The sequence below is a fragment of the Acomys minous genome (genome assembly GCF_964271855.1).
Source record: "Acomys minous genome assembly, chromosome: 7".
Classification (NCBI taxonomy): Eukaryota; Metazoa; Chordata; class Mammalia; order Rodentia; family Muridae; genus Acomys; species Acomys minous.
The window spans coordinates 104,391,683-104,419,306 of NC_140488.1; the positions used below are offsets into that span (position 1 = coordinate 104,391,683).

The 27,624-nt window shown below is 46.9% G+C and overlaps 1 protein-coding gene across 6 annotated transcripts in view; it reads left to right on the plus strand.

Annotated features, from left to right (window-relative positions):
- LOC311602305 (protein FAM156A/FAM156B-like) overlaps window positions 1–27,624 on the plus strand; it is a 152,931-nt gene that overhangs the window by 83,634 nt on the left and 41,673 nt on the right. For 3 of the 6 annotated variants that reach the window (XM_084790221.1, XM_084790222.1, XM_084790223.1), the window contains one exon: window positions 10,658–13,416. The exons of 2 other annotated variants lie outside the window; for them this stretch is intronic. In XM_084790221.1, coding sequence (XP_084646347.1) covers window positions 10,780–11,382 — 603 coding nt within the window. In that variant the 5' untranslated portion in view covers window positions 10,658–10,779 and the 3' untranslated portion in view covers window positions 11,383–13,416. Of the gene's footprint in view, window positions 1–10,657; window positions 13,417–27,624 lie in introns of those variants that run through there. One more of the 6 variants, XR_014780722.1, reaches the window with a different exon arrangement.

The following is a 27,624-nucleotide window of genomic DNA, read 5'->3' on the forward strand; positions in this document are numbered from 1 at the left end:
TTCAAGATGACCAGGAAATGATGACAGTGTCATAATAGCCATCCTCCTTCTGTCTTTCTCCTTCCAGTCGTCAAGCAGTGATAATGAAAGGAACCTCAGCAACATCAATAATGCCGAGCAAGAGAGTGTACCAGATCGCACCTTAAACCAGAACCTTGCCGAACTTAACTCCAATATGCCTGAGTTCTCCCACGAGGACTATGCACTGTGCCAAGGCCATGGTTCTTACTCCCACATTAACGAGATATTGAAGGAGGCTCATTTCTACAGCCTACAGCAAAGAGGACAATCTCCTACTTGATGGCCTAGGCTTCCTTATGTCTTGTTTATAAAATCCAATGGCATTCACACAAAGCAGTCTTGGCTTTTGTCTGTATGTTCAGTAAGAGGTCAATGGGCATTTGTACCCTTTGCTGTTTTGCCCCCTCCCTACCACAACCTCAAGGGGTCTTTCATGAGAATTGGATGTTCTCTGTCAAGTCTGGCGTCCCATTTATGTTGAAATGCAACATGAGGACGTCTCCCAAGTCTGACTGGATTATATTTCCAATTCAGTTTGGTTTCCACGTCGCTCATTTAGGGTCCCTATGTTAAATGTCGTTTTAAAATGTGATTCTTTCTTGTGGGAAATTGAGTGGCCTGGTAAAGGGTGTGTGTTTTTCCTTAAAACATGAAAGAACAAACAACAATGGAAAAGCCAACACCAATCAGTAACGAGCAATGGGGAGCAGGGAAAATATGGGTGGGTTGGTCTCATCCTGAAATGAGCAGCGGGCTGGTTCTTGGGAGGGAGAATTCCTACAGAAATCGGTATCTAACTGTAATGGTGCAAACTTCAGCCCATGTTGGCTGTGAACTTGAAGCCTGTGTCTAGTAATTGCATCCTTGTATTCCAAGGGAGAAGCCTTCTTCCTTTGCAGCTCCTGTGTGTGACCTTGTGAAAAGCACTTGTAATTCTGTCATAGAAGTGCATATGTGGCTTAAGCACAAACTGTGGACATTTATGACACTAATGTACTGTTCCTTACTGCTCCATCTACTTATGTCTAATGTTGATAAAGTCTAAGCTATTGCAAACAACATCTGACTTAAGAGGCACTGTAAAGCTGGGTGGGGTGACGGACCATTGTCTAACAAGGCTTTCACGGGGAAGAGGGCATCTCACATCATCTAAATCGATACAGTGGTTTGGGGCAGGATGGGTTAGTGGAACAGTCCATGCCCTAGCCCCTGAAAGACCCCCGCAATGGCAAAACAATCAGTACAGTTAATGTGGCTTGTGATGAGTGCGCTGAGACGCCATTAGAAGAACAAGTGATGCTACTTAGGGATGGGTCTGTCCCCGCAGTAAGTTATACTGAGCAGCCAATGCAAGCTGTGTAGGGGCGTGAGTCACACCCATCCTTCTTAGTGATCAGGTCAGCAGTCAAGGAACCAGAAGGCATCATACCATCTGCCCTGTGGCTGTGAGGGCTACCACTTGGTTTCACAGTAACTGGGAAATATTGCCTTGATCTCTTTGCTTTACAGCTCTCTATAAACAAAGGTCATGCTCTGGCAAGGGTGTGTGTGTGTGTGTGTGTGTGTGTGTGTGTGTGTGTGTGTGTGTGTGTGTGCTGTTAAGGACATTTTTAAGAATTGCCAGTGTGTCCAAAGTTGGAGGACCAGCTCCACAGGAGAAGATGTTAGTCTTCTTGGCAGGGGACATTGAGTTGAACAGATACAGAGACATTTTCTCTGTAGCAGTAAAGTGAACAACAGAATGGTAAAGAGGAGAAGGATTCTGGAATCTGAAACTGTGTACATACAAGACAAATCAGGAACAACTAAGGAAAACACTGCTGGGGAAATCTGCTGCAGGCTGCGTACCATGTGTAGGAACCAAGTCATAGAGGTGAGCTGTCTTGATGATTAAAAGTACTTTCACAGTAGCCTGACAACCAAAGTACAATCCCTGGTACCCATGTGGTGGAAAGATATCTAGAAAGTGATCCTTTGCCCTTTTGAAAAGAGGACACACATCTAGCCTGGCACAGTGGCCTGGAATCCCAGCACTCAGAGAGGCAGAGGCAGGCAGATCTCCGTGAGTTTGAGGCCAGCCTGGTTTACAAAGGGAGTCCAGGACAGGCAAAGCTGCATGGAGAAATCCTGTCTCGAAACAAATCCCTCCCCCCAAAAACCAAACCAAACCAAAACAAAAAAGGGAACAAAGACATGCAGGCATTGCATGTAGTTGCATCTTTACACGTGTGCACACATACTTGTCAGTTGTCACATCTAGCCGTGGATGGCCTGGAGGTGTCTATGTAGACCAGGCTGGCACTGAACCCATGAAGGACTGAATGCTTCTGTCATTCTGCCTGGCCTTTCTTAAAATAGTCTTCTATTATTTTTAGTCAGGTTCTTACCATGTGACCATGCCTGAACCTAGAATGCCTGTCTAACCTCCAGCTTGCCTCAGACTCACACAAATCTGCGTGTTTCTGCAGTATAAAAGTCTTGTTCTAGTAAATACAACATGCCTTCTGACACTTATTTAACTCTGTATAAACAGCCTGTGCCCTAAAGATCTCAGTATCGATTGGAGAGAAGGGATGTTCTCGTACAACTGTCTCTCTTGTAAAGTACAAGTCCTGTATTGCGCTCGCAGGGGAGAGAAGGATTCTTTTCCATTGCAGAGTGCAGCACCTAGACCAGGGATAGGACCTGCTGCCGAGAGGGAGACGGGGCTTGTGTTCAGGGAGTAAGGGCCTAAGGTACGTCTAGGAAAACCTGTTACATGCTTCAGTCCCTGTGAGCTCCTGACAACACCTGTTGAGGTAGAAGTCGCAGGCAGGGAGGGAACCTTGCAGCCGGTTTCCCACCTGTCCACAAGGTCCCAAAGAAGGTGACAGGAGCCCATGATGAGCATAAGGCACGCAGCTGGCAAGAAGTAGAACAAAGATGTGAAAACCAGATATCTCCCTCTTTGTCCAAGCTCCTTTTCCTGTAATACTAATCAGTTCTCTAGGCATAGAGGAGATGCCCACTCATTGCCACTGGGCTCCTTGACAGTTTTGAGCTGAGTGATGCCAACACAAGTATGAATACATTCCATGCACCATCCAAATCCAGAATCTCTCTCTCTCTCTCTCTCTCTCTCTCTCTCTCTCTCTCTCTCTCTCTCTCTCTCTGTGTGTGTGTGTGTCTCTCTCTCTGTGTGTCTCTGTCTCTCTCTGTGTTTGTGTCTCAGTCTCTGTTTCTCTCTCTCTGCTCTGTCTGTCTCTCTCTGCTTTGTTTCTTTCTCCTCTGTTTCTGTCTCAGTCTCTCTCTGTGTGTGTCTCAGTCTCTCTGTTTCTCCCTCTCTGCTCTGTCTGTCTCTCTCTGCTTTGTTTGTTTCTCTTCTGTTTCTGTCTCAGTCTCTCTCTGTCTCTGTCTCTGCTGTGTATCTCTTTCTCTGCTTTGCTCTTTGTCTCTGTCTCTGGTCCTCTCCTCTCTCTCTCCCTCTCTGCCTCTCCAGTTCCCTCTCTCTTCCTCCCCCATCTCCAAATCAAGAGCTCTGACTTGGATGTCCTGTTCTGATGGTTTTGCATAGCCAACTACTCCTTGGTGCACTGGGGCTTTTCAGCATCTCTCGCCACAAAGTCCCTGGCTATTCATGGCCACAGACAAGGAGGCCTATCTTGAGTCAAACTGAAGAAGAGGGAATTTGGGGGACCAGCTGTCTGATGGCCATGTTGTACTCATTGAATGACTACTGGTCAAGTGCTAATAAGGAGATGAGTCGCTTGTATGCCTGTGTATTTCTCCCTGAGTGCCATAGCCTGTGCATAAATGAGGGGTCCCTCACATATCCTCTCTAAGTTTTCTCCTGGGGCACTGGCAGATGGCACTGGTTTCACTTGTGATTTTCCCTTGAGGCGAGTGACAGTCACCTGCATGATATCACAGTCCTCCTGCTCTCTGTCCTTACCTGCACCAGGTCCCTGCTCCTAGTGACTTACTCCTCAGAGCATTTTCTCGAGGGAACCATTTTCTATCTACCTGACCACAACACAGAATACACTGGAGCAAAGGATACTGCGAGTTCTCCATCGCCCACTAGATGTTGACTGTTTTTTTCTGAACTCTTGAGCCATTCTCTACATCATCGTTTCCCCCTCATTTCCTGAGAGGGCTGTGTAATAACTTCCCTTGTGTCCCCACCACGTGAGGCAGATTTTGGAGCTGAATCTGATTCCACACTGCTAACTCCTTGGGGATTGTGGCCAGGATGTTTTCTGAAAGGAATAAATGGTTAATCATATGAGCCGGGACTGGAGGGGGACGCATTGTCCACCATGGGCTCAGACCCATTTTGTTTTGTTTTGTTCGAGTTTCCTTAAGAGAGTTTGATAGGGACCAACCAGGTACATAAAAATAGCACATCTTCTTGACCTTTGTGAGAGGTGCGTTACTGATACAGTCCTGACTGGCTGGCCTTTGCCACACTTGGAGCCACTGTATTTTTGTACACTGAATTTTCCTGTGACGGACAACATAACAATGAGTTGTGAATGCTCAAGACACTGTGGAGCAGAGAGGGTAAACAGAACTTAAGATGAAGAGCAGGGAATTGATGGCCATCTCTGGGGAGAAGCAGTACTGTCCGTTTCCTCTCATGGAAGAGGAAGAGGTCCAAGTTCTTGTCTTGAGATAGAAGTAAAAACAGAAGTGTGCTGGTGAAGGCCTGAAACCCCAGCTAGTTGGAAGGCTGAGGCAGGAGGATCACAGACTCCAAGTCAGAGCTACAGAGTGTGTTCAAGGACAACCTGTGTAGGGTTGTGAGGGAAAATGTCGAAAAGGAAGATTAGAAAGATAGCTCAGTGGTAGAATATTACTACCTAGGTTCAGCAGCTCAAAGACAAAATTAAATGTACCCAAATAAGTTAAATCTCCAGTAAAATGTCCATAACAGGAATGGAAGGTATGCCCTATGTATATATATATATATTTCAGAGTGAATGTGGTAAGTAGGAGGTCAGACTGGCTCTTTCTTTGCTGCTAGTGGAAAGATGGATGGTGGTCATGTAGCCACAGAGACAACAGGATGGTAAGTTACTCACCAGGTGGAACTGAACAGATGCAATCATAAGCTTCAGTGTCCCTCACTCTCTTTAACAAGGCTTGACGTACTGCGATCCCTGAGACCTGGGACTGATTCATGAACTTCCCACCACTTATCTTAAGCATGGTCAGTCTTGAGTCTCCTTTGTGTTCCACAGGCCCTCGTGCGGACTTGACATTTGTGGCCTCAGGTACATTTCCTCAAGCGGGAACAGTCTCTTGCATTGACAGGCAGCATCCTGCTGGGACAAGGACTTTGTGCAGTATGGCAGTGCTGTGGGAATATTGTGGTCCTTGGGTATGCTCTACAGTGCTCTGCAGTTGGGGGCATGTACATTGTGAGGTGCACTTGCATAGTGCTGCAGCCTGATTCCAGGGCATTTGTACACAGAGCCCATGCATCTAGACATGTGTTAAAGACAGAGTCTGGGACTCCATAATGAGGACCTGCTTGGGTTGTGGGCATCAGGCAGAAGATGAACAGGAAGGCATCCGTCTAGTTTAACCTGCTTGATCTCTAACTCCAGAGGCAGCAGTACCCGCAAGATCTGAATCTGGAACACTGTCTGCAGAGCCACTGTTGGCAAATAGGCAGTGTCACCTCACACTGATGTGGGCAGTCATATGAGGCAAGTTGTGAGGGTTGTTAAACTGGGGAAAGAGACATGCCTGGTTCCTTTGCCTGGATCGGGTCACTTGGAGGGCACCAGTCGGTGCCGAGGAACTACAAAGGTAAAGTCTGGGGTGCACTGTGGAGCTACTGCAGATCAAATTTTGGTGTCTTTTATCAGCGCTTAAAGAAGACTGCTCAGGTCAAGTGTAGTAAGGCAGGCTTTCCCCATCCATTAGAAAGCCCTCATTCCCATCGAGAAATGTGTATTTTTGCCAGAGAAGAAGAATCCAGTAGTGAGCAGTGTGTTTATTCCCCAACACGGGAGAGCCATGGTCTCCATTTTATGCTCAAAACCCTAGATGGCTTGGAAAAATTTAAAGATAAGCAGATCGGTATCAGCACGCCTCACAGCCAGGCACTTGGGAGGCAGAGCAGAAGGGTCTAATGGTGGAGGCCATCTTGGTTCCATAATGAGATCCAGGCCAGTTGGCAAAAAAGTATTGTACACACACTGTTTGCATGTGAGAATGGGTGCATAACCATGTAGAACACACCTAGACACACACACACACACACACACACACACACACACACATACACACCACACCACACACACACACACATACACACCACACACACACACCACACACACACAGACACACACACACACATACACACCACACCACACACACACATACACACCACACACACACACACACACACACACACACCACACCACACCACACACGCAGTCTCTCACATCCACACCTACCCAATAGGCATAGTGGCCCATTCTTCTAACCCAGAGGAGGTACAAGCAGGAAGATGACTATACTTCTGAGACCATTCTGTGCTACTTAGTCCACGCCTCACTGCAAGTGAGACCTGAACTAAAGATAAAAGAGAAGAAATTAATAAAATGATTAAATAAATAACCTGGTTTCCTGAACCCAGAACTTAGTAAGTTAAGTACCTGAGGCTGTGTTATGCTTTAAGGATGGAGCAGCTACAGCTGTGGTGCAGCAGTTGGCTTACTCAAGTGAGCATCCATGGGAAGGACTCCTGCATACTCCCCGAGGCCACAGAACTTCTGTTATCTAGCTGAGCCACTGCTTGTCAGCACTGAGCTTCCAGGACACGGTAGTTCATGTTGTAGGCAAGAGCACTGTGGAGCTTTGCTTATCAGGATGTGAGTCCCTAACTATGGAGGACAATACGACATGCCATGAGCCTATGCTACTCGGTGCCATGCCACACATTGAATTTGAGCATCCTGTTGCCCTTTTCTCCAAGGTTTCATCCAACCTGATAGCTGCATTGTGGCATTCCTCAAGTAAAAGTACTTGGCGATCTTTTCTTCTCACTAGTGATAACCAATGCCTTAGCCCTGAGTGATAGGTCTATGTCAAGTGGGTTCACATACATATTGCTTCTGGCCCAGAACTCCTTGCTGCCACAATGGTACTGTCCCCTCCCATCAGGTCTCCAACTGAAGATCTCCATCATCTACAACGTGCCGGAGTCAAACACGATCTTAGCATCCCGTTAGCCACACAGCTCTCTGGCTTTGTCTGATTCCTTATACCCACCCTTGACACCAGGCTCCCCACAGTGTCCTCTCTTCCATCCTCAACATAGAATTTGTGCATGGAGCTGCAGTGTCACTGTTGTCCCATGAGACTGTCTCTCTTGCACTTTTGTAAGACTGACATCGCAACCTTTGGGATCTCGATATATTGAGGTACCATTCATTGAATTTGTAAAAGAGTGATTTGAGGCCGGGCGTGGTGGCGCACGCCTTTAATCCCAGCACTCGGAAGGCAGAGGCAGGCGGATCGCTGTGAGTTCGAGGCCAGCCTGGTGTACAAAGTGAGTCCAGGACAGTCAAGGCTACACAGAGAAACCCTGTCTCGAAAAACCAAAAAAAAAAAAAAAAAAAAAAAAAAAAAGAGTGATTTGGGGGCACTATTCTGTTCTGAGCTCTGGAATGACCAGCGCTTTTGAGGACATCTACAGAAGTATCTGCTAGAATCCATTTGTGATGAACAGTGCAAAATATAAGTGCAAGTGAAAGGATACAGTGAGGGAACTGGGGCGTTGTCAGGTGTCACACAGGCCCAGGCCTGCTTTAATGGTAATGTGCACAACTCCTCGCCCCTTCCCCACAATGCTTGCTTCAAGTATGAGGGCCAATGGCCACCATTTTAGGCTCACCTTGTGGCACTCTGCTTCCCACTTCAAACTCCTCAATCACACTGTCCTTGGACCTGGAATTCTGTTTTCTTCGCTGTTGTCCCGGAGGATTCCAAGTCCTCCTCCGAGTGGCAATGCAAAGGTCATTGTCTGAGAGACCTTCTCAGGTATCCAGGGCTTGCTCTGTTTAGTCTCTGTGCCACCAGATCCTGAGACAGATTATAGTTTTGTTTGTGCATCAAGGCCAAAGCCAACTCAGTACTTACTTGTGAGTGTAAAAATTTGGCCTCCAGAAAAGAAGGATCCATGAGGATTCACAGCTCAGGCCCTAGAGCACTTGAAGTCCCACACGAATGTCACTTACTGAGCACAAGGTGGAATGTGAGATCCCTTGCCAGAAACCTGGTGTCCAGTGTGGTCGGGAGCCTGTCCCACAGCAAGGATGATGCTGTCACCAGCTTTCCACAATGATGAGCTTTGCCATGGGCACCCACACAAAGAAATGGCTCCCCTCTCCCAATATCTTACAGTAATGCTCAAAACAGAGGCTGCTCAGCATCCCTCATTCCCACTCATTGAAGCCTACTGCGTCCTCTGTGGAAGGTGATACCACGAGAGACCCTGAAGACTCCTGGTGTTTGGAAGGTTCAGAGGTTGGTGAACGGCTGCCTCTGACAGATGGGACATCATAGGCCTGGTAAGAAGGGTTCCTTTGCAATAGAGACAATGCCTGTAGACAGATGCCTGTGGACCTTGGCAAAATTCACATTGGCATTTGAGGAGTAACTTGGTTTCCTTATAGAAGCATTGGCTCCCGGAAGGAGCCAGAAAAGGACTTGTGTGAGAAAGGTACGCAGAGCATTCTGAATACCTTGAGGGGAGGACCTTGGTCATCAAGAGGGGAGATGTATCCCAGAAGGCCATTGTGCCGAGGCTCCGCTGACCCCTGGTAACATCATCAAGCTAAGCATGCTGGGATGATGGGTACTGTGCGCAGTCGGATGAGCAGAGGGGACAGTGACTGTGCAGTGGTGCCATGGAGCTTCTTCGGTGACTGCGGGGAAAAGCAAAGTCCAGAGCAGGTGAAGAGAAGCAGTGGTCTTTGCTTATTACTTTCACCAACAGTGGGATTCCCTCCCTCCGCACAATTTCTCACGCTCCCTTTCTTTCATTACCCCCACACCCCTCTATGCTTACTGTCGTCCCTCTCTAACTTTGCATTTCCTGATCTCTAGTTCTGGAGGGTGGATTTTGAGTGACATCTGACTGGCAGTGCTGCCAAGGGATGTCATTTATATCTATGACTTGGAGGCACAATTTCTTGACTCCCATTGGGTAGGAAGATTACCTTGATCACCACGCCATGCACAGGTTACCAAGCATGCAAAATGTCTTTCTTCAAATGTCCCCTCATGCCTGAGCACCTTTGGGGCCAGCTTCTCTAGGCTGCACGGTTCTCTGATTGTCTTTCGACACTCATGTCACAGAAGCAGGAAGTGCTTGAGTGACCGATCTGACCAGGCGTCTATGCGGCCTCTTTTTCAGGCACGTCCATGGGATTCTCAGGCCTCATTGCACAGCTGTGACCTGTGTTGCTCATGTCATCTTTTCTGGGATAGGATGCATAGGGTGACAGGACACAACTGAGGTCAGTTTTACTCACGGGGATCATAGGAACATTTGCTCTCTGAAGTGAGCATATCTGCTTCAGGGACCTAGAGGTAACAGTGCCTGACACATTGTCACTCGGGACATTGCTTGGTCAACTCCACCTTGCTGTTATCCGCAGGCAGAGATGTGACTCTGATGTCCCCACCTGTGAGTAACCACCAGACTTTTCCTCTGTCACTCATGCCTCCCATGCCCAGATCCTTCAGTTCCCCTTTTGTTTACTTCCCCAAGTTTCCTGTTCCTTGCTTCTCCCATGGGTGGGGAGACTCCTTTGTGAAACACAGCAGTTTGCAGCTATCACACATGCTTTGGGGGAGCCGTTTGCAGACATGGGTGAAAGCACAAAGAACCTGGAATTGCACAATGCGGAACTGGGGTTACACAGCACATCACAGGCCAATGGGTGGGCGGGCAAGACCCTACTCAAGCTGTTGAGCAGTAGTGGGCCCTGAGTGCCACATCAGGGACTGTCTGTCCAACAATGAGTGGGAGGAGAGGCCGCGTCTAGTCTTCAGTTTAAGATCACATGTTGGTCCACAGGAAAGAGCCACCTCAGAGTCAAAGTCCCTTGTCTGCAGGATCCTGTCATTCTGATCACAAAGACGAGGTTGGTTCCGCTCTCAGTGCGGCTCATGGAAGAGATCAAGTCAGCAACTGAGGAGGTTGTAGCCAGCATGGCAAGGTGATGCTAAGTAAGGTGAAAAGTCAGATATGGGTGCGGTCCCAGGGTCCTTATAAGCCCATAGAATTCTACCCCCATGGATATATGTAAACACTTGTAAGAAGAATGCCTGTTACTGTCCATTCATTGGAGTAGAGTTGCCCTTGAGGGTTGGGGGGAAGTGAGGCCAGAATCACTGTGCTTCCCCATACGATGCCTTCCGTATCAGCTGTGAGGCCAGAGAAAGAATCCCAGGCGCCATGCCGGAAACGCTGCTGATGTGTCATGCCCTGTGTAAGCTCTCTGGACAGGCATCATCTCCTGTGGCCCTTGGAAGAAGCCTGGGAGGTGGCCCCACTTTGAAGATGAGGGACAGACAAAGTGAGATGAATAATCATGGGCTTTCTTTCTTCTCTTCTCACCTCTTATTACAGTCTGGATTTTCCTGGCTGCACACATTCCTCCCCGCTATCGCCTAGTTATTGCACAAGCCTCCACCTTCACTTTTTCTCCTGGAACCAGGGCTCAGTGTGGTGTCCAGCTGAGACTAGACCCCATGGAGCCACTGCAGAAATGGGATCCGATGTCGATTTCCGTGCCCTCCCGCATGGCGGCTGTGAAGAGCTCCCAAGAGGCCTCGGCAGCCCCTCAGCTTTCCTCCTCAGAGAAGCTAAGCTTGGGCCTCGGTGGCCTGAACCTCAGCCGTGGCCCTGGCTCAGGTGTCCCTGCCCCTCTGTCAGAGGGGCTGCTCCAGCAGCAGGCTCGGGAGAAGAAGGCCCTGTGGCAGCAGTACTGGGAGAAGCAGGGCTTTCCTCAGAGGAAGAAAGTCTTCCTGAGGCACTCGAGACGCTGGCACCGGGATCACATGGCACCTTATCTCCTTGAAAGGGATGTCAGAGGCGACAGGGGCCAGAATCTGCTCCGATGCCAGGGCCATGTGCCGAATATTGCAGGCCTGAGTGGAGAGAGGAACGCGGCCCCCAACCCTCCCTCTTGGGAAACGCTGGTGCAGGGCCTCAGCGGCCTCACCCTCAGCCTGGGAGCCAACAGACCCGGCCCTCTGCCAGAGGGGCCTCGGCAGCAGCAGGAGCCAGAGGAGATGTGCCAGCTGGAGAGGTCGCAGGAAGGCGTGAGGATGTTCCAGAGGATGCTCAAGTAGAGCAGCGTGGAAGCAGGCTGAGGAGCTGGCCCTCGGAGGATGGAGGTGAAAGCGGATTCAGACAGTGCTGCCTTGCCAGCTCAGGGCCGGAACTCTTCTGAGGTCAAGACAGCTGCCTTTGCATGAGCCCCAACACCTGTGCTGTGCTGGGAGGTGTCCTAGGAAAGGCCTCAACTCTCCGCCTGTGTCTTTTAGCATGGCTTTGTGGGTGGGGCGCTGGGTGTTAGCCTATACAGCAGAGAACTGGGCACCAGGGTTCCCTGAATGTCCATGATGTGATTCCCACACTGAGGGTTTTCACTGATTTTCCATGGAACTCAATGCCCCCTTTCTCATCCTCCTGTTAACTAGAACCACCACTGTATGTATATATATATATATATGTTTATATATGTATATCTATGTATATATGTATATACAGAGAAGACGTATGCTATATATGTCTTCCACTTGCCTTCTTGATGTCAATGTATTGGGTGACCCCACTCCCACTAAGGAATAACTAGGTATTATGGGATGCATGTGCTAGGTAATAGAGAGGCAGATTGACTCGCAGCCTTCAGAAGCTGAAGCAAGGGAATCCAAGCTTAAGGCACCTACCCAATGTACTGTGTTGGGTAAACCATCCAGTGGTGTGAACCTACATGGAAGGAGAGAAGCCTTCCTCCTTAGCCCCCACAAATGGTGGGTCTCTGGAGGAATTTCCCACGTGGTCACTCCGTCATTGTCATAGCAGAGGTTGGCTTGGGAGTTTGGAACTGTGTGCCTTCCTCCCCCACTCCTTCCCTCTGGCTCTTTGTCTGGTTAATGAGATAAGGACTCACAGGCAGGCCAGGCAAGCCAGCCTTTCATTCAGATGATAAAGCAAAAGGAGGAGGAGCTCAAGTATGCATGGTGGGGGCAGCAAGGACAGGCTGAGGGCTGCCCTGAAGGGAGGTTTCGTGGCACCAGCAGGAGCTCAGAAAGCGGTGATAAGTGGTGAATGTCTGTAGGGCCTTACTTTACACGCCCCAAGATTTCTTGTGAGGACACTGTGTGTAACCCTGGCCTGGGTATATGCACATCCTCTTGACTAGAAGCTGGAGGGCGAGCAGTTACCTCAAGTTCGCCCTTTGTGGCCAAGAGCCAGCAGCGGAAAGTCCTCTATATGGGTTTATTAGTGGTCGTATTGGGGATATGTGCACGCTGTGCTTTGTAGCTGCCAGACTCATCATCTGAGAGGTCAGCTGCAAGGGCAGAATGCACCCCTCCTTGAACTGATGAACGGGACAGCAGTTTACCTGGCTGTGTGCCCCACAGGGGTGGGATGGGGGGCAGGAGGGCCTCCTTCAAATGAGGAGCAGGCCATTGCTCTAGGTTGCTGCCTAGCAACCACAGTGAAGTGGGAACTGAAATCCATGCTTGCATAAAGGGAACCTGCAATTAACCTCCAGGCTCATTTTATCTTGCTACTTCCAGTGGACTGAATTGGAGTCCTGGGGGGGGTGGTGGCAAGAGGGGGAGCTGATGCTGAGAGCTCAGGAGCAGCGCCCAGTGCACATCCTCGGAAGGGCAGAGACCTAGAAATGCATGCCTGCCAGCCATTGTGGGGAGCCTTGATAACCGTGTGAGTGAAGGCCTCCTGGCAGCTTCACCCTCCTCCCTGGCCATTTGGCCATGACAAGGAGAGCCGTTTGCCTACTGGGGGAGCATGTGTGAGATGTGTCCCTCTCTGTACTGTTTGTCGTTCTTCGTTCTTATGTGCTCCTTGACCCGCAGTCTCTGTATGGGGGCACCACCTTTCTCACTGTCCTATCGGACGGACGGGCCAGGGCGTATGTGCGTGTTTTAACTTCTTAGACATGGAATTGATTTGCTCTTTTCAAGTCCGTCCTGTCCTGTGATTGTACCAGACAGCATGAAATCCCCTGTTCCAACTGTGAAACTGGTTCTCTTCTATGAGCACCTGCCTCCTGATGTTAATGTGAACTGGAATGCCATCCTGTGCTTTTGTCAGTGGTTCTGAGAGGTAAAGAAACTGTGTAGTGATCTCCACTCTGACCCTGGAGATGCCTTCTTTGTTCAACATAGTGTGAGTTTTGTGACACATTGCCTGAGCCATGCTACTGACTGTGTGAAGAGTTAAAGTTCCATCCCAGTCAAATTTGCCTGGTTCCTTTGCAACCCTTCTCCCTTTGAAACAGCAATGCCCCCTTTTGCTATTTCTTTCTCCAGGCCCTCTCTGTAGTAGCTGCCCTGTTTTCCTCCTGTAACACCTTCCCCTGCCTGATTCTTCACCTACCTGGTAGTGTTCCTGATCTCCCGTCTGCACCCAGCATCACTCTGTGCCCCTCTTCAGAGTACACAGTGGAAAAGCTTCAGAGGTAGATGACAGAGTAGGAGGAAGGTCATGGAACCGCGTGGCCCAAGGTCCACCTCCATGGACACTCCATGGACACTCCATGGACACTCCATGGACCCCAATCCCCGGAAAACTTAATACTACATAAGGATCCTAACACTGAGAGCTTGGCCAAGGCCTCTGTCACAGGCATAGGAGTGGCTGCAGAAGACCTCACCCACACTCCTTGCTTTCCATAAAGGGTGGCTCTCTTGAGTATCAGGTAGCCCCGTCTACTTTGTCCTCGGTTATTTGAGCCCTTTAATGCTCTCACCTGAGAGTGACTACTGACTAATCACCTTTACCTCCTTTAGTTGCATTTCTCAATCCCGTTCCAGGGGTACTCTGCACAATCATATCTGTGCCATATGTGTTGCCTCTGTGTGCGTGTGTGCGCGCGTGTATGTGTGTGTGCACGCACGCACAAGTGTAGGAACACATGCCTGTGTGGGTGGAGGTCTGCAGTTCCCTCTGAGTGTGTCCCTATAGTACTCTCCATCACGGGTTTTGAGACAGGTCTCTTGTATTTGCCTTCATCTGCTGGACCTCTTATTCTGCTTAGCAGCATTAGGATTATGGGCATGCCCTGCCAAGCCTGGCTTTTGAGTGAATGCTGGGCATCCAACCTCAGACCCTCCTGCCCTTATGGCAGACACTTTACCTGCCCACCTGGATCCCAGCCGTAGGCTGTACAATTTTCATTAATTGCAATCTACCTCCAAATTCCACCATCCCTCTTCCTCAGTAGTGAAGCCCCCCACCGCAGTGCACTCCCAGTGCCTGCCTCACACTGTTCGCTGCACGAGAAGACCAGCATGTGTTCCGCACACTCTCAAGACAGCAGGCAGCATCTCCCTAAGCACCCTTCAGTGCCTCGGGTGTGTCGCTCTGCTTCTCTCAAAACCGTAAGCACCTTTCAAAAGCTGGTGCTACAAGAAGGATTCTGATTATGCCTTGATGGTTGTCATGGTGACGCCATTGGAATACATTTCATCAGTGCAACCTGATTTACCTCTATGGCTGCATCGTGCCAAGCAGCGCAGCCCTATGCAAATAGATGTACATTTCCCCTCTGCACCGTTCTGATTTGCTCTCAGGGGAGGTTGGAGATATGTGTTCCTCATATGTCGTGACTCAGCTTGAGGCCCTGGGAGGGCTCTGGGAAGGAGGTGGTGGCAGAGGCATAGGTTGTTAATTTCATTCTGAAACCACTGTGCCAGATGAAATCAATAACCTGGGAGAAGAAAAGATTTTCCTGACAGGAACGAGTGTGGGTGGTTGCCTAGGTTACCAGTGGTGGAAAACCAGGTCGCATGGAGACTGCCACATGACCAGCCTCATTTTACAGGATATGGGCCTGAAGTGTAAGTGTGAAGGAGCATGCGCCGTATTTCAGAGCCTTCTCAATGTTGGCAGTTTACTGAAGGTGCTCTGCGCATGCTCATGTGAAGCTAATCCAGAGAGGGTAAGGATATAGACTCTGGCCATGAGCTGCAGGGACCATTGAGTTTTGAGTGAGAGTGTGCACCTTTCCTCATGGTGGCAGCAAGGTCTGTGAACACCTGAGGAGCTCCAGGTGTTCCAGATGCTGCTCTTTCTGTGAAGGCAGCCCTGTTACCTGCGTGCAGGGCACTTCCACAAAAGCCCAGAAATGGAGTACTGTTCAGTGTCTGTGATCTGATTGGTGGACAAATAAATTCTGAAGATAACAGAACACACCAAACACATACTCTCTCTCTCTCTCTCGCTCTCTCTCTCTCTCTCTCTCTCTCTCTCTCTCTCTCTCTCTCTCTCTCTCTCTCTCTCTCACACACACACACACACACACACAGAGACATACTATTATTTGGGTATAGAACAAAGGAAATTTGATATTTCAAACATCATGCCGCATTAACTAAGCTTGACCAAAACCAATCATTCAAATCAAACCAAAGCAAACCAGGAATATATTCTGCATGACTTCACTGTATTTGGCACGTGGAAATGGCCATATCTTCATTTGTCATGATGAGGCATATGTTGGTGTCATGTGGTGAGCATTACAAGTAAAATCACTAACACCTGTGCCCTGAGATTTGACATCATGAGGGAGCAGAAGATACCAAGCAGAATCTCTCCACGGAGCTTGAGAATCACAATGCCCATTCAAGGGTTGTCCCCCAAATCAAGAAAAACAGGGTATAAAAGGAATGGGTTGTTGTTGGGGTAACATACTGCTGTGGGTGGTGCTGGAGACTGGGATGAACTACACCTTGCAGGTGCCTGAAAAGAGCATGCTGAGTACCCAGCAGTGTACCCCCTTCCTGCCTGTCCACCACCACGTGCGCCCAATTGCTCCTCTGTCATGTGTCCCATCCAGCCATTCCAGCAGGAATGCGATGCATTTTGGTGCCATCACAGTGACACGTGGCCAGGTGTGAATATAAAGCTCTGAGAGAAAACAAAATGGAACAAGCTTAAAGGGCAGGACAGTTAGTCACATGGGACAGGAATACCCAGGAACTCTTCCCTCAGCCTCCATTAATTTTTGATTGGTTGGTTGACGGGGGCAAGGGTGGAATAGTGTTTTGTTTTCTCTTTTACCTGTGGCTGTCCTGGAACTTAACTAAATACAACAGACTGGCAGAAAATTCATAGAGATGTCCCTGCCTCTGCCTCTTGAGTGCTGGGATTAAAGGCTACAGCTGCCACACCCAGCTCAGGCTCCATTCTTTTTTTAAATATCTTAGAAACAAAATTTATTTTCAATGCAATGTTTAGAATTAGCATATAATCATTTCAGAAACAATTGAAAACTCCTAACATGCTTAAAATAGTTTGAATGTATTCCCTTTGATAACAAAAAATATTAGCAGATGAAGAATACCATAATATTTATGCCATTTTGTTGTATTGTGGCAGACTCAAACTGGAACTCACTTGTTCTTTTCATCTGCAAGACTGAGAAAAACAAATCAGTTTTGACCTAATTTGAGTTTGATCCTAAGAATGAAAAACAAAGAAGGGAAGGTGTACAAACACCCCTGGCAGCGCCCTAGTAAATGGAAATTTCACCACAGGTTATTTTCATTATTTTGTAGTGTGTGTGTGTGTGTGTGTGTGTGTGTGTGTGTGTGATTGTGAGAGCACATCTGTGGGTGTACCTGTAAGGGCCAGAGGTCAACATCACCTGTCTTCCTCTGTAGATCCACCTTAGCTTTTAATTTTTTAAACATTATTAGCTAAGTTATTGGTTTACTTTACACACCCTGATTGCATCTTGCCCTCCCTCCTCTCCACACAGTCTCTCCCCTCCAACCCCTGGCGACCACCCACCTCAGTGTTCACTCTTCCCTACCTCATCCTTTGAATGCAAACAGTCATGAGCAAGTCCAATCAATGGGCACTATTCCCACAGACACTCATCTTTACTTACGACTCTGCGTTTACAGTGAGGTCTCATGGTATGCCCTGTGTGCTGTGAACATGAAACACATGGAGAACAGAAGACTGTTTAGGAGGGATGGACAGAGTTTGATGCGTTCTTGGAAAGAGCATCTTCGTGGGGTTACAGCTTTTCTGGATGGTGGCACTCAAAATTTCCATTCTCTGCAAGCTTCCAGAGCTTGGCCTAAGGTTTGACTTTCACACAAATGTTGCTGTGGGAGGGATGCTGGGATTGCTCAGCAAACTTTAGACTTTGGCAGATTTCCTTTCCTCATGGTATCTAGGTACACAACACACAGGTGAATTGTGGGAGGGAAAAGCCTCTCCTTCCTGAAGTCAATGGTCATTCTATAAGGCTTCGGGGCAATCTGGGCATGAGGGATGGAAAACAAGGCTACCAGGAGAAGGGACAAAAAAAAAAAAAAAAAAAAGAAAAAAAAAAGAAAAAGAAAAAGAAAAAGAAACATTGCTTTTAAGCCTCCAAAAGGCCAATTCTGCTGCCCTGACAGGCGCCCTTGTAGCCTAAAGCCCACACACGTTCTGTAATATTAAGGCTTTCTGAGCTGATAGAGTCCTGTCCAAATGAGACAGCCAATTACCTGCTTGGCCCATTTTCCCAGCAGCTACTGAGGGTACTCTTCTCTGCAGAGTTTGTGGCAAGCTCACCTGAGGAGCAGGCTTGTCCCCATAGGCCCCACAACGTGTAGCTGACTACTTCCAAACTGTATGGACAACAAAGGAAGACAGCTTTAGAGGTCTCGAGCATCTCTTAACCTGTCTGGCTCTCTTGCATTAGAGGGTCCATGTGTTGTTTCCTTCAGTCGAGTTAATCGAGGGCATAGAGGATGAGCGTAAAGTGCAGGTGCGCAGGAAGAAGTGTGTCTCCAGCAAGCAGTTCCTGGGTCCTCTGCCAGCCTGTGGGGACATTTCTGTTACCCCATCCTTTGCTGCCTCTGCAGGTGGCTGGGGAAGGCATTGGGTTAAACAAGCAATGTTCTGCAAATGGGCTTCCTCATATTGCTGGGCGCCTGGGAACCTGGAGATGGCGTCTTCCCTGAGTGTTGTGAAGTCAGGTGCTTTCAGGGACACAATTACCAAAGTTTTCTGATTACTTTCTTACATTTCAAGTGTGTGTGTGTGTGTGTGTGTGTGTGTGTGTGTGTGTGTGTGTGTGTGCGCGCTCACAGATGTGCTTGCCTTGACACACGTGTGAATACTAGAAGACAACACAGGGAAGTGTGCTCTCTCCATCCATAACATGGGTTCCAGGAACTGAACACAAGACATCCTGTGTCTTTGGGGCACACAGGATGGCAATCTTGCCTGGCTCTAACCTCAGATTTTCATAAGTTCTGTTTCCTAGAATTCTTATGTTCAGTAAGCATCAGGGTCTGGACTTCAGAAATATCCTGTGACAGGGAACGCCCTGGCACTAATACCCAGTGAACATGCAGTCTCCTGCCTAAGGAAACTACTTTCAGTAATGAATGGCTACACTGCAAAACTCATGCAAAACCTGACTGAGGCCACAGTATTGGAGGCTTCAAGGCCAAGCAGCATGGCTTCAGCTCATTGGAGGGATGCACAGGACAAGGAGACAGCACCCTCAGTTGATACAGGAAATGAGGGAGAAGCTGAGGGGTCATGATGTCTATCAAATAACTTAAAATCACCATTATTGGTTCTGTGAAATTTTCATACAACGTGTTTTCATTATATTCACCCCCTTATGACAACTCTTCCCATTTTTCCATTCTACCCAGTCTTCCACATCCACCTAAACTTGTGGCCAGTTTGTTTTTCTTTTTCTTTTTAAGCCCTTCAGATCAATTTGTCCCGCCCACGTTTTCCTGGACATGTGGATATACAAGGGTAGCCACAAATATGGGCTCACAGCAGTTCAGACGGAAAACACAAATCCACTGTGTGTTCAAGTTGGACCTATGAAACGCCACTGAGAAGGGTCTGAGGAGTTAATGAGACACTAGTGGTGCTCCCAGCACAAGCGTAGGTACCTGAGTCAATGGCAGAAAGCCAGGCCAGGCCTGGAGGCATGCCCTCAGCATCCTAGATCTGGTGGGTCACTGACTGGTCGGGTGGGTGCAGTAGCCAGCAAGCCCAGCTAAATCATTTACTTCCCATCCAAGAGAAAGACTGTTTCCACAATCAAGGTGGCCACCTCCTGAAGAATTTGTGAAGCTCTGACTAACACACACTTGTGCTTGGGCATGTGTACACCCCTCCCCCACCCCCACACATGCATCTGCTCAGAAAAGACACCTAAAGAAGCAACGCAGACACACAGTAAGGGCCATCTGAAGGCAAGCTGGCCTTACCTTCACAACTTCCCTGCAGCCCAACTGCTAAGCATCTCACTAACTCATTCCTCTGCTAGTCACAGGAGAAAGCTTGTATTGTGTGAGCGTTGGGGGGACATGCTCAACCTCAGCAACCAAAAAGGTATAGTGTGTGGTATGTATGGGGAGGGTGGGCAAAAGACAGAGAGAAAGACAGAACACAAAATAAAAGACAAATCCTTCCACTCTCCAACCATCAGACTTCTTCAAGGTGACAGATTATATAAACAATTAATTGATTGACTCCTAGTCACTCCTGACCCTGCCCTCTAAATGGTCACCCTCAAGTGGGGACGAGGGCGGGGCAGGGGGAGACACTGATTGTTAAGATCCAGTAATCCAGATCACAGTGACTGTTTCTCAAATCTGAGCTGTGGAGGTCCTTTTGGCTCTTTGTGCGAAGAACTACTTCCTATTTGCAAGAGACAGACTCCGGTCAAGGTGACACTTTGGTAGGACCTAATGGCAATGGCAAAGGAGGAACATCCACTAGAGTCTCCCCCAGGAAATGAGCTGCCCCTCTGCTTCCTGGGAGCTGCCCTTCTTTACCTGTATGGTACAGGGACAGTGGCAGTTCATCCAGGGCAAAAGGACATGTAGCTCAGAGCGCCCTCTCCCTGCCCTTGCCCCCCTCTCCTTCTCCCTTGCCACCATCCTTCAGAAGAGGAAACAGAACGCATGTGTGAGGATGCTTGGTTCCCCTGCCAATTTCCCTTCCCAGGCTGCCTGATCCAAGAGAGCCACTGGCCGCCTCCGTGAGTTTCTCTTTCTGTAGGCCGTTGTGCACCCATTCCCTAATATCTGAACTGTGACTGAGAGGGTGCTCCTTTTCCTGAGGATCCCCAGAAAAATGTCCTTCTGGAATCTGTGTGGGGAGACAGGATCTTACCCTTTAGCAAACAGAGAAGTCCTGTATCCTGGGGGCGGGCGTCAGTTGCTACTAGCAACTGAATCTGCTTCCTCAGTTGCTGAGCAGAGGGCAGTTACGCCTGTATACTCTGCAGGCAGGACAAATTGCAGATCTAAGGTTTTGTGGCTGTGCTGCTGACCCACTCTCTCCACTCGAGGCCAAAAACTACCTCCTGAAGCTCTTTTACAGTATAGGATTGCTTTTAGCTATCCAGGGTTTTAAATTTTTCCACATGAAGTTGAGTGGTGTCTTTTCAAGATCTGTGAAGAACTGTGTAGGCATTTTGATGGGGATTGCATTAAATCTGTAGATTGCTTTTGGTGAGATGGCCATTTTTACTATGTTAATCCTGCCAATCCATGAGCATGGGCGATCTTCCCATCTTCTGATATCTTCAATTTCTTTCTGCAGAGACTTGAATTTCTTGTAATGGAAGTCTTTCCATTGCTGGGTTAGGGTTATCCAAATATATTTTATAGTGTTTGTTGCTATTGTGAAGGATATTTTTTCCCTGATTTGTTTAATAGTCCATTTCTTATTTGCATACAAGAGAGCTACTGAATTTTTTCAGTTGATCTAGTGTCTAGTCACTTTATTTTAGATGTGTTTCACCTGTAGAAATGCCTGGTAGAATTTTTGAGATGGCTTATGAATACTATCATATCATATACAAATAATGATACTTGGACTTCTTCCTTTCCAATTTGTAGCCCCTTGATCCCCTTTAGTTGTCATATTGGTCTGGATTGAACTTCAAGTACTACATTGAAGAACTACGGAGTGGACAGCCTTGACTTGTTCCTAATTTTAGTTGAATTGCATTGGGTTTCTCTTTATTTAATTTACTGTTAGCGCTAGGCTTGTTGTAAATTGCCTTTATTATGTTTTGGCGTGTCCCTTTTATCCCAAATCTCTCCAAGGCTTTTATCAAGAAGGTTTGCTGGATTTTGTCAGCATCTAATGATATGACTATGTGGTATCTTCTTTCAGTTTGTTTATATGGTGGGTTAAATAGATAGATTTAATATAGTAAACCTTCAGTCCATCTCTGGGAGGAAGCTTGCTTGATCAGAATGGATGATCTTTTTGATGTGTTCTTGGATTTGGTTTGCAAGTGTATTGTCAAGTCCTGTTGCATCTAAGCTCATAATTAAATTGGTTTGTGATTTTCTTTTTGCTGTTGCTGTTGAGTCTTTAGGTAGTTTGTGTATCAGGGTAACTGTGGCTTCCTAAAGTATACTGGGCATAAATCTTTCCATTCTATTTTGTGGATTAATTTGAGGAGTATAGACCTACACCTATCAGAATGGCTAAGATCAAAATCTCAAGTGATTGATACCCTATGAGCATATACAGGGGGAGGAGGTCCCCCTCAGGAACAGTCATAGGGGAGGGTAATAAGGGGAAAATGGGAGGGAGGGAAGAATGGGAGGATACAAGGGATGGGATAACCATTGAGATGTAACAAGAATAAATTAAAAAAAAAAAAAAGAACACCAATACATCCACAAAAAACTTCCATCCAAAACTTACCCTGCCTATAAGACATGCAGGGATAAAGATACAACAGATAGAGCAGACGTTGAGGGAATGTCCAACCAATGCCTGGCCCAAGCCAAGTCCCACTCCATGTAAGAGAGCGAATCCCTGCCACTATTAGCAATACTCTGCTATGCTGGAGACAGGAGCCTAGCACAGTTGTCCTTTGAGAGGCTGCACCCAGTGTTTCTAAACAGGTGCTGAGACTCACAGCCAAATATTGGGCATTCCATAGGGAGTCTGGTGTAAAAGTGTCAGGAAGGACAAAAGGACATTTTGGTAATAGGACCTCCACAAGAAGACCAACAGAGCCAACTAACCAGGGCCCAGAGGGCCCTCTGGAGTCTGAAGCACCAACTAAGGACCATGAATGGACTGGACCTAGGTTCCCTACATAAATGAAGCTGATGAGCAGCTCAGGCTTTCTGCGGGTCCACTAGTAAAGGTAGCAGGGTCCATCTTTGACATGGACTCGATTTTCCCATCACTTCCTCCTGATAAGAATGTCTGGTCAGGCCACAGGGAAATAGGACAAACTCAGTCCTGATGTGACTTGATGAGCTGGAGTGGGTGGGTTGGTGGGTGGGGCTCTTCTTCTCTGAGTAATAGGGAAGGGGGAGGGACTGATAGGATAGGAGGGAGAGGGCTACAACTGGAGTGTAAAGTTAATAAATAAATTTTTAAGAAGATATTTGAGCATGAAAGAAGTAGGATGAAGGAAAATAGGAAACAAGGCACAAAAATACAAATGGAAATTATAGTTTGGGAGAAAGATAAGGAGTGACTTGAACCAGCTACCCTTCGGTATGATGGCAGCATTTGGGTCCAAATTATATGGCCAACCAAGCATATGCCCATGCAAGAGAGCATCACACAGAGGCAGAGGAAATGCTAATGTCTTTCATTTCAGAACAAATTTACATTCAGTGATTACATATGCCTGCATGTCTACAATACACAAAGAAATCTTGAGCATAGGCTGACTAAGCTGGAATTCTCCCTTTCTGTAGATCAGAAGACATGAAATATTGTATATCCTTTTGCCTAATATAATTTTACATTACCTCTCACATGAGATCAGGGAAATGGGTTGGAAAAAGTGATCAGTCAGAAGAAGAATATTAAATGGAGGGGGGGTGTTCTCATAACAGTGCCAAAATTCTCAGTGATGTGGGGTGAGGCCAGAAGACAGAGAGTGTGCCTGCACCAGGGGACCACACAAAGGCCGTAGAAACACACTATTAACAACAAGTCAAGTTAAACAGAATGTCTTTGGGGTATCTTTGTGGGATATGCAAGCCATTGCACAACAAACAGCAGGAACCTGTCCCTGAGATGCAGTCATCTGTTGATGCCACCCCCGACCAGCAGGAAACACACCATCACCGGGAACTCTTCTCGCAGTAGTTTATTCAGGAACCTTGACTACCAGAGTGACCCCGGGAAAAGCTCCCACAGAACCTTTATAGTGTGCCTGGTCCTATCAGAGATTGCCACGTTGTCGCTCTTGGTTGGTGCATTCGGATCACGCCACCTCACACTATACCTTGTTCAGATCACACCACCTCACGCTATGCCTTCAGGCATGCGCATAAGGGGGGCTTGCTCACTGCGCATGCGCAAAAGGGGCGCATTGTGCTGGGGAAGCAGCAGGGGGCGCTGCTATCTGTGGCTCTCCACAGTGATCACTTCTCCTGAAACATCTGGTGAGCTTGCTCTTCAGTACTTCCAGTTCCTTTTCTGGCTGAAAGAACACCACCTATTTATTTGTTGATCCTGAGTTACTTATTTCCTTGGAGAGCTTGGAGACTGGTTCTTGTCATTTCTTTCAATAAAGTGATTTTCAAACACACACACACACACACACACACACACACACACACACACACACAATCTCAAGTGACACCACATGCTGGTGAGGATGTGGAGAAAGGGGAACATTCCTTCATTGTTGGTGGGAATGCAAACTTGTACAACCACTTTGGAAATCTACCTGGCTCTATCTCAGAAAATTGGGAATAGAGCTTCCTCAAGACAGCTCGTGGAATATACCCAGAAGATGCTCCACCACACAACAAGGACATATGCTCAGCCATGTTCATAGTGGCCTTATTCATAATAGCCAGAACCTGGAAACAGCCTACGTGTCCCTCAGTCAAAGAATGGATAAAGAAACTGTGGTACATTTACACTATGGAATACTACTCACCTATTAAAAACAAGGAAATCCCAAAATTTCTGAATAAATGAAGGGAACTAGAAATGATCATAATGAGTGAGTTAACCCAGAAGCAGAAAGACTCACATGGTATATAGTCACTTTTATACCAAGAGGCATGTCCCATCAAAGTCTTCACTTACCAGGAGATGTGGATAGATGTGAGGACATCCTATTGGGACTCTAGGTAAGAGAGGTAGGGGAGAATGGGGAAATAGAAGGATCCAGAGGGTCCTAGAAACATACAAGAAGAACATCATCATGGGTTCATCTGGGCCCACGGGTTCTGCTCAAACTATAGCCCCAACTAAGGACAACACAGGCAGTAAACATCGAACCCTTACTCAGATCTAGCCAATGGATGGGACACTCTGCACAGTTGTGTGGAGAGTGGGGACTGACTCTGACATGAACGCTGGTGCCCCATATTTGACCACTTCCCCTTGGTGGGGAGGCCTGATGGCACTCAGAGAAAGGATAAGCAGGCTACCAAGATGAGACTTGATAGGCTGTGACCATATAATGGGTGAGGAGGTCCCCCTCCCTCAGTCACAGACATAGGGGAGGGGAATAGAGTGAAAGCTGGAGGGAGGGAGGAATGGGAGGATACAAGGGATGGGATAACAATTGAGATGTAATATGAATAAATTAATTAAAATAAAAAAGAAAGTCTGATAGAATTCTGTGATAAATTCCTGGGCTTTTACTGTTTGGGAGAAGTTAATGATTGCTTCTGGGGCTATAGGTCCATTTAAATCTCGTCTCTGGTCTTGATTTCACTTCAGTAAGCAATGTCTAGCAAGAAAATTATTCATTTCTTTTAGATTTTCCTAGTTGTTTAAGTTCAGGTTTTTAGGACCCTCTGGATCCTTCTACTTTGCCATTCTCCCATGCTTCTCTCATCTAGAGTCCCACTAGAATGTCCTCCCCTCTGTCTCAGTTTCCTGATAAGTGAAGGCTTTTGTGGGACATGCCCCTTGGGCTAATATGCAGATATAAGTGAGTATATACCATTTGAGTCTTTCTTCTTCTGGGTTAACTCACTCATTATGATCATTTCTAGCTCAATCCATTTATCCACAAATTTCGGGAATTCCTTGTTTTTAATAGCTGAGTAGTATTCCATAGTGTATATGTACCACAGTTTCTTTATCCATTCTTCTACTGATGGACACTTAGGCTGTTTCCATGTTCTGGCTATTATGAATAAGGCTGCTATGAACATGGTTGAACAAATTTTCTTGTTGTGTGCTGGAGCATCTTCTGGGTATATTCCAAGGAGTGGAATAGCTGAGTCTTGAGGAAGCCCTATTCCCATTTTTCTGAGATAGCACCAGATAGATTTCCAAAGTGGTTGTACTAGTTTGCATTCCCACCAGCAATGAAGGAGTGTTCCTCTTTCCCCACATCCTCGCCAGCATGTGGTGTCGCTTGAGTTTTTGATCTTAGCCATTCTGATGGGTGTAAGATGGAATCTCAGAGTTGTTTTGATTTGCATTTCCCTGATGATTAAGGAGGTTGAGCATTTCTTTAAGTGTTTCTCAGCCATTTGATATTCCTCTGTTGAGAATTCTGTTTAGTTCCAAGCCCCATTTCTCAATTGGGTTATTTGGTTTGGCGGTGTTTAATTTCTTGAGTTCTTTATATATTTTGGATATTAGACCTTTGTCTGATGTAGGGTTGGTGAAGATCTTTTCCCAGTCTGTAGACTGTCGCTTTGTTCTCTTGACAGTGTCTCCTGCCTTACAGAAGCTTCTCAGCCTCATGAGGTCCCATTTATTAATTGTTGACATTAATGTCTGGGCTGTTGGTCTTCTGTTCAGGAAGTTGTCTCCTGTGCCAATATGTTCCAGGCTCTTCCCTAGAAGCCTACAAGTAGAACATTATGATAGGCAGATTTGGGCCCAGGGGTCCCGCTGAAACTAAGGCACCAGCCAAGGACAATACAGGCGGTAAACCTTAAACCCCTACCCAGATCTAGACAATGGACAGAACACTCTCCACAGTAGAGTGGAGAGTGGGATATTACTTTCTCACATACTCTGGTGCCTCACCTTTGACCATGTCCCCTGGAGGGGGAGACCTGGTGGCACTCAGAGGAAGGACAGCAGGTTACCAAGAAGAGACTTGATACCCTATGAACATATACAGGGGGAGGTAATCCCCCTCAGGAACAGTCATAGGGGAGGGGAATAAGGGGAAAATGGGAGGGAGGGAAGAATGGGAGGATACAAGGGATGGGATAACCATTGAGATGTAACAAGAATAAATTAATAAAGGAGAAAACAAAGAAAAAAAAGAAAAAAAAAGGGAAATCAGAAAAAAAAAGTTCAGGTTTTTAAAGTATATCTTTAATAATTCTCTGGATTTCCTATGTGCATTTTGTATTTTCCCTGTTTTTGTCTCTGTTTTTGGTCATTTGGATATTTTCTCTCTGCCTTTTAGTTAGTTTGGATAAGAGTTTGTCTTGTTTGTTGATTTTCTAAAGGAACCACCACTTTGTTTCAGTGATTCTTTGTAGTGTTCTTTGTTTCTCTTTATTGGTTTCTGCCCACAGTTTGACCATTTCCTGTGGTTACCCTTCCAGAATGTGATCACTTTTTTGTTGTAGACCTTTAATGTGTGCTGTTAAGTTGCTAATATGAGATCTCTCCAATTTTTTAAATATAGGCACTTAGTTCCATGAATTTCCTTTTCGCATTGCTTTCATTGTGTCCTATAAGTTTGTGTTGCAGAATATTTGATCTCCATGTGATCCCCAAGATTGTGAACTTTAATATTTGTCTTTTATTTGTTGTGCCTGAGCCCTAACACATGCCTTTAATCCACAAGCTGTCTGTACACAGGATTTAATAAAGTTAACCCTAGGTCAAGAGGTGGAGCAAGAAACCAGCTGGCAGGCATTAAAGAGTAAGAGGACATTTGAGGTAAGGGTATTTAAGAAAGTGTGTAGAAGTAGAGGGGTCTTTGGCACTTTTAGCTCTCGGGTTTTACTCTGAGTATTTATTCTTAGGATTTTAGCTTTAGCTCTTTGGCTCTTAGCTCTCTAGCTCTTGAGCTCCTTAGCTCCTTCGCCTTTGGCTTACTGGGCTTTTTGATTTTTGAACTAGCAAGCATTTTTTTCGCCTTGGGCTTTTTTTTTTGGTTTTTTGTTTTTGTGTTTTGTTTGTTTGTTTGCCTTTTCTTCCTGGCTGTCAGCTGAGCTAGTGAGCCCTTTGGGCCTGTTACATCAGGACATGAGCTGGTTCGAAAGGTAAACTGGGTGCTTTCTTTGCCTCTCTCAGATAGTAGGATTTCACCCCAACTTTTGGCTCCTGAGTCTTTATTGGCAAAGTAGAACAATCTGTGATTTTCAATTAAAACTACAAGTTTGGGTATGTTTTTTAATTCATTTTCACTGAATCCTAGA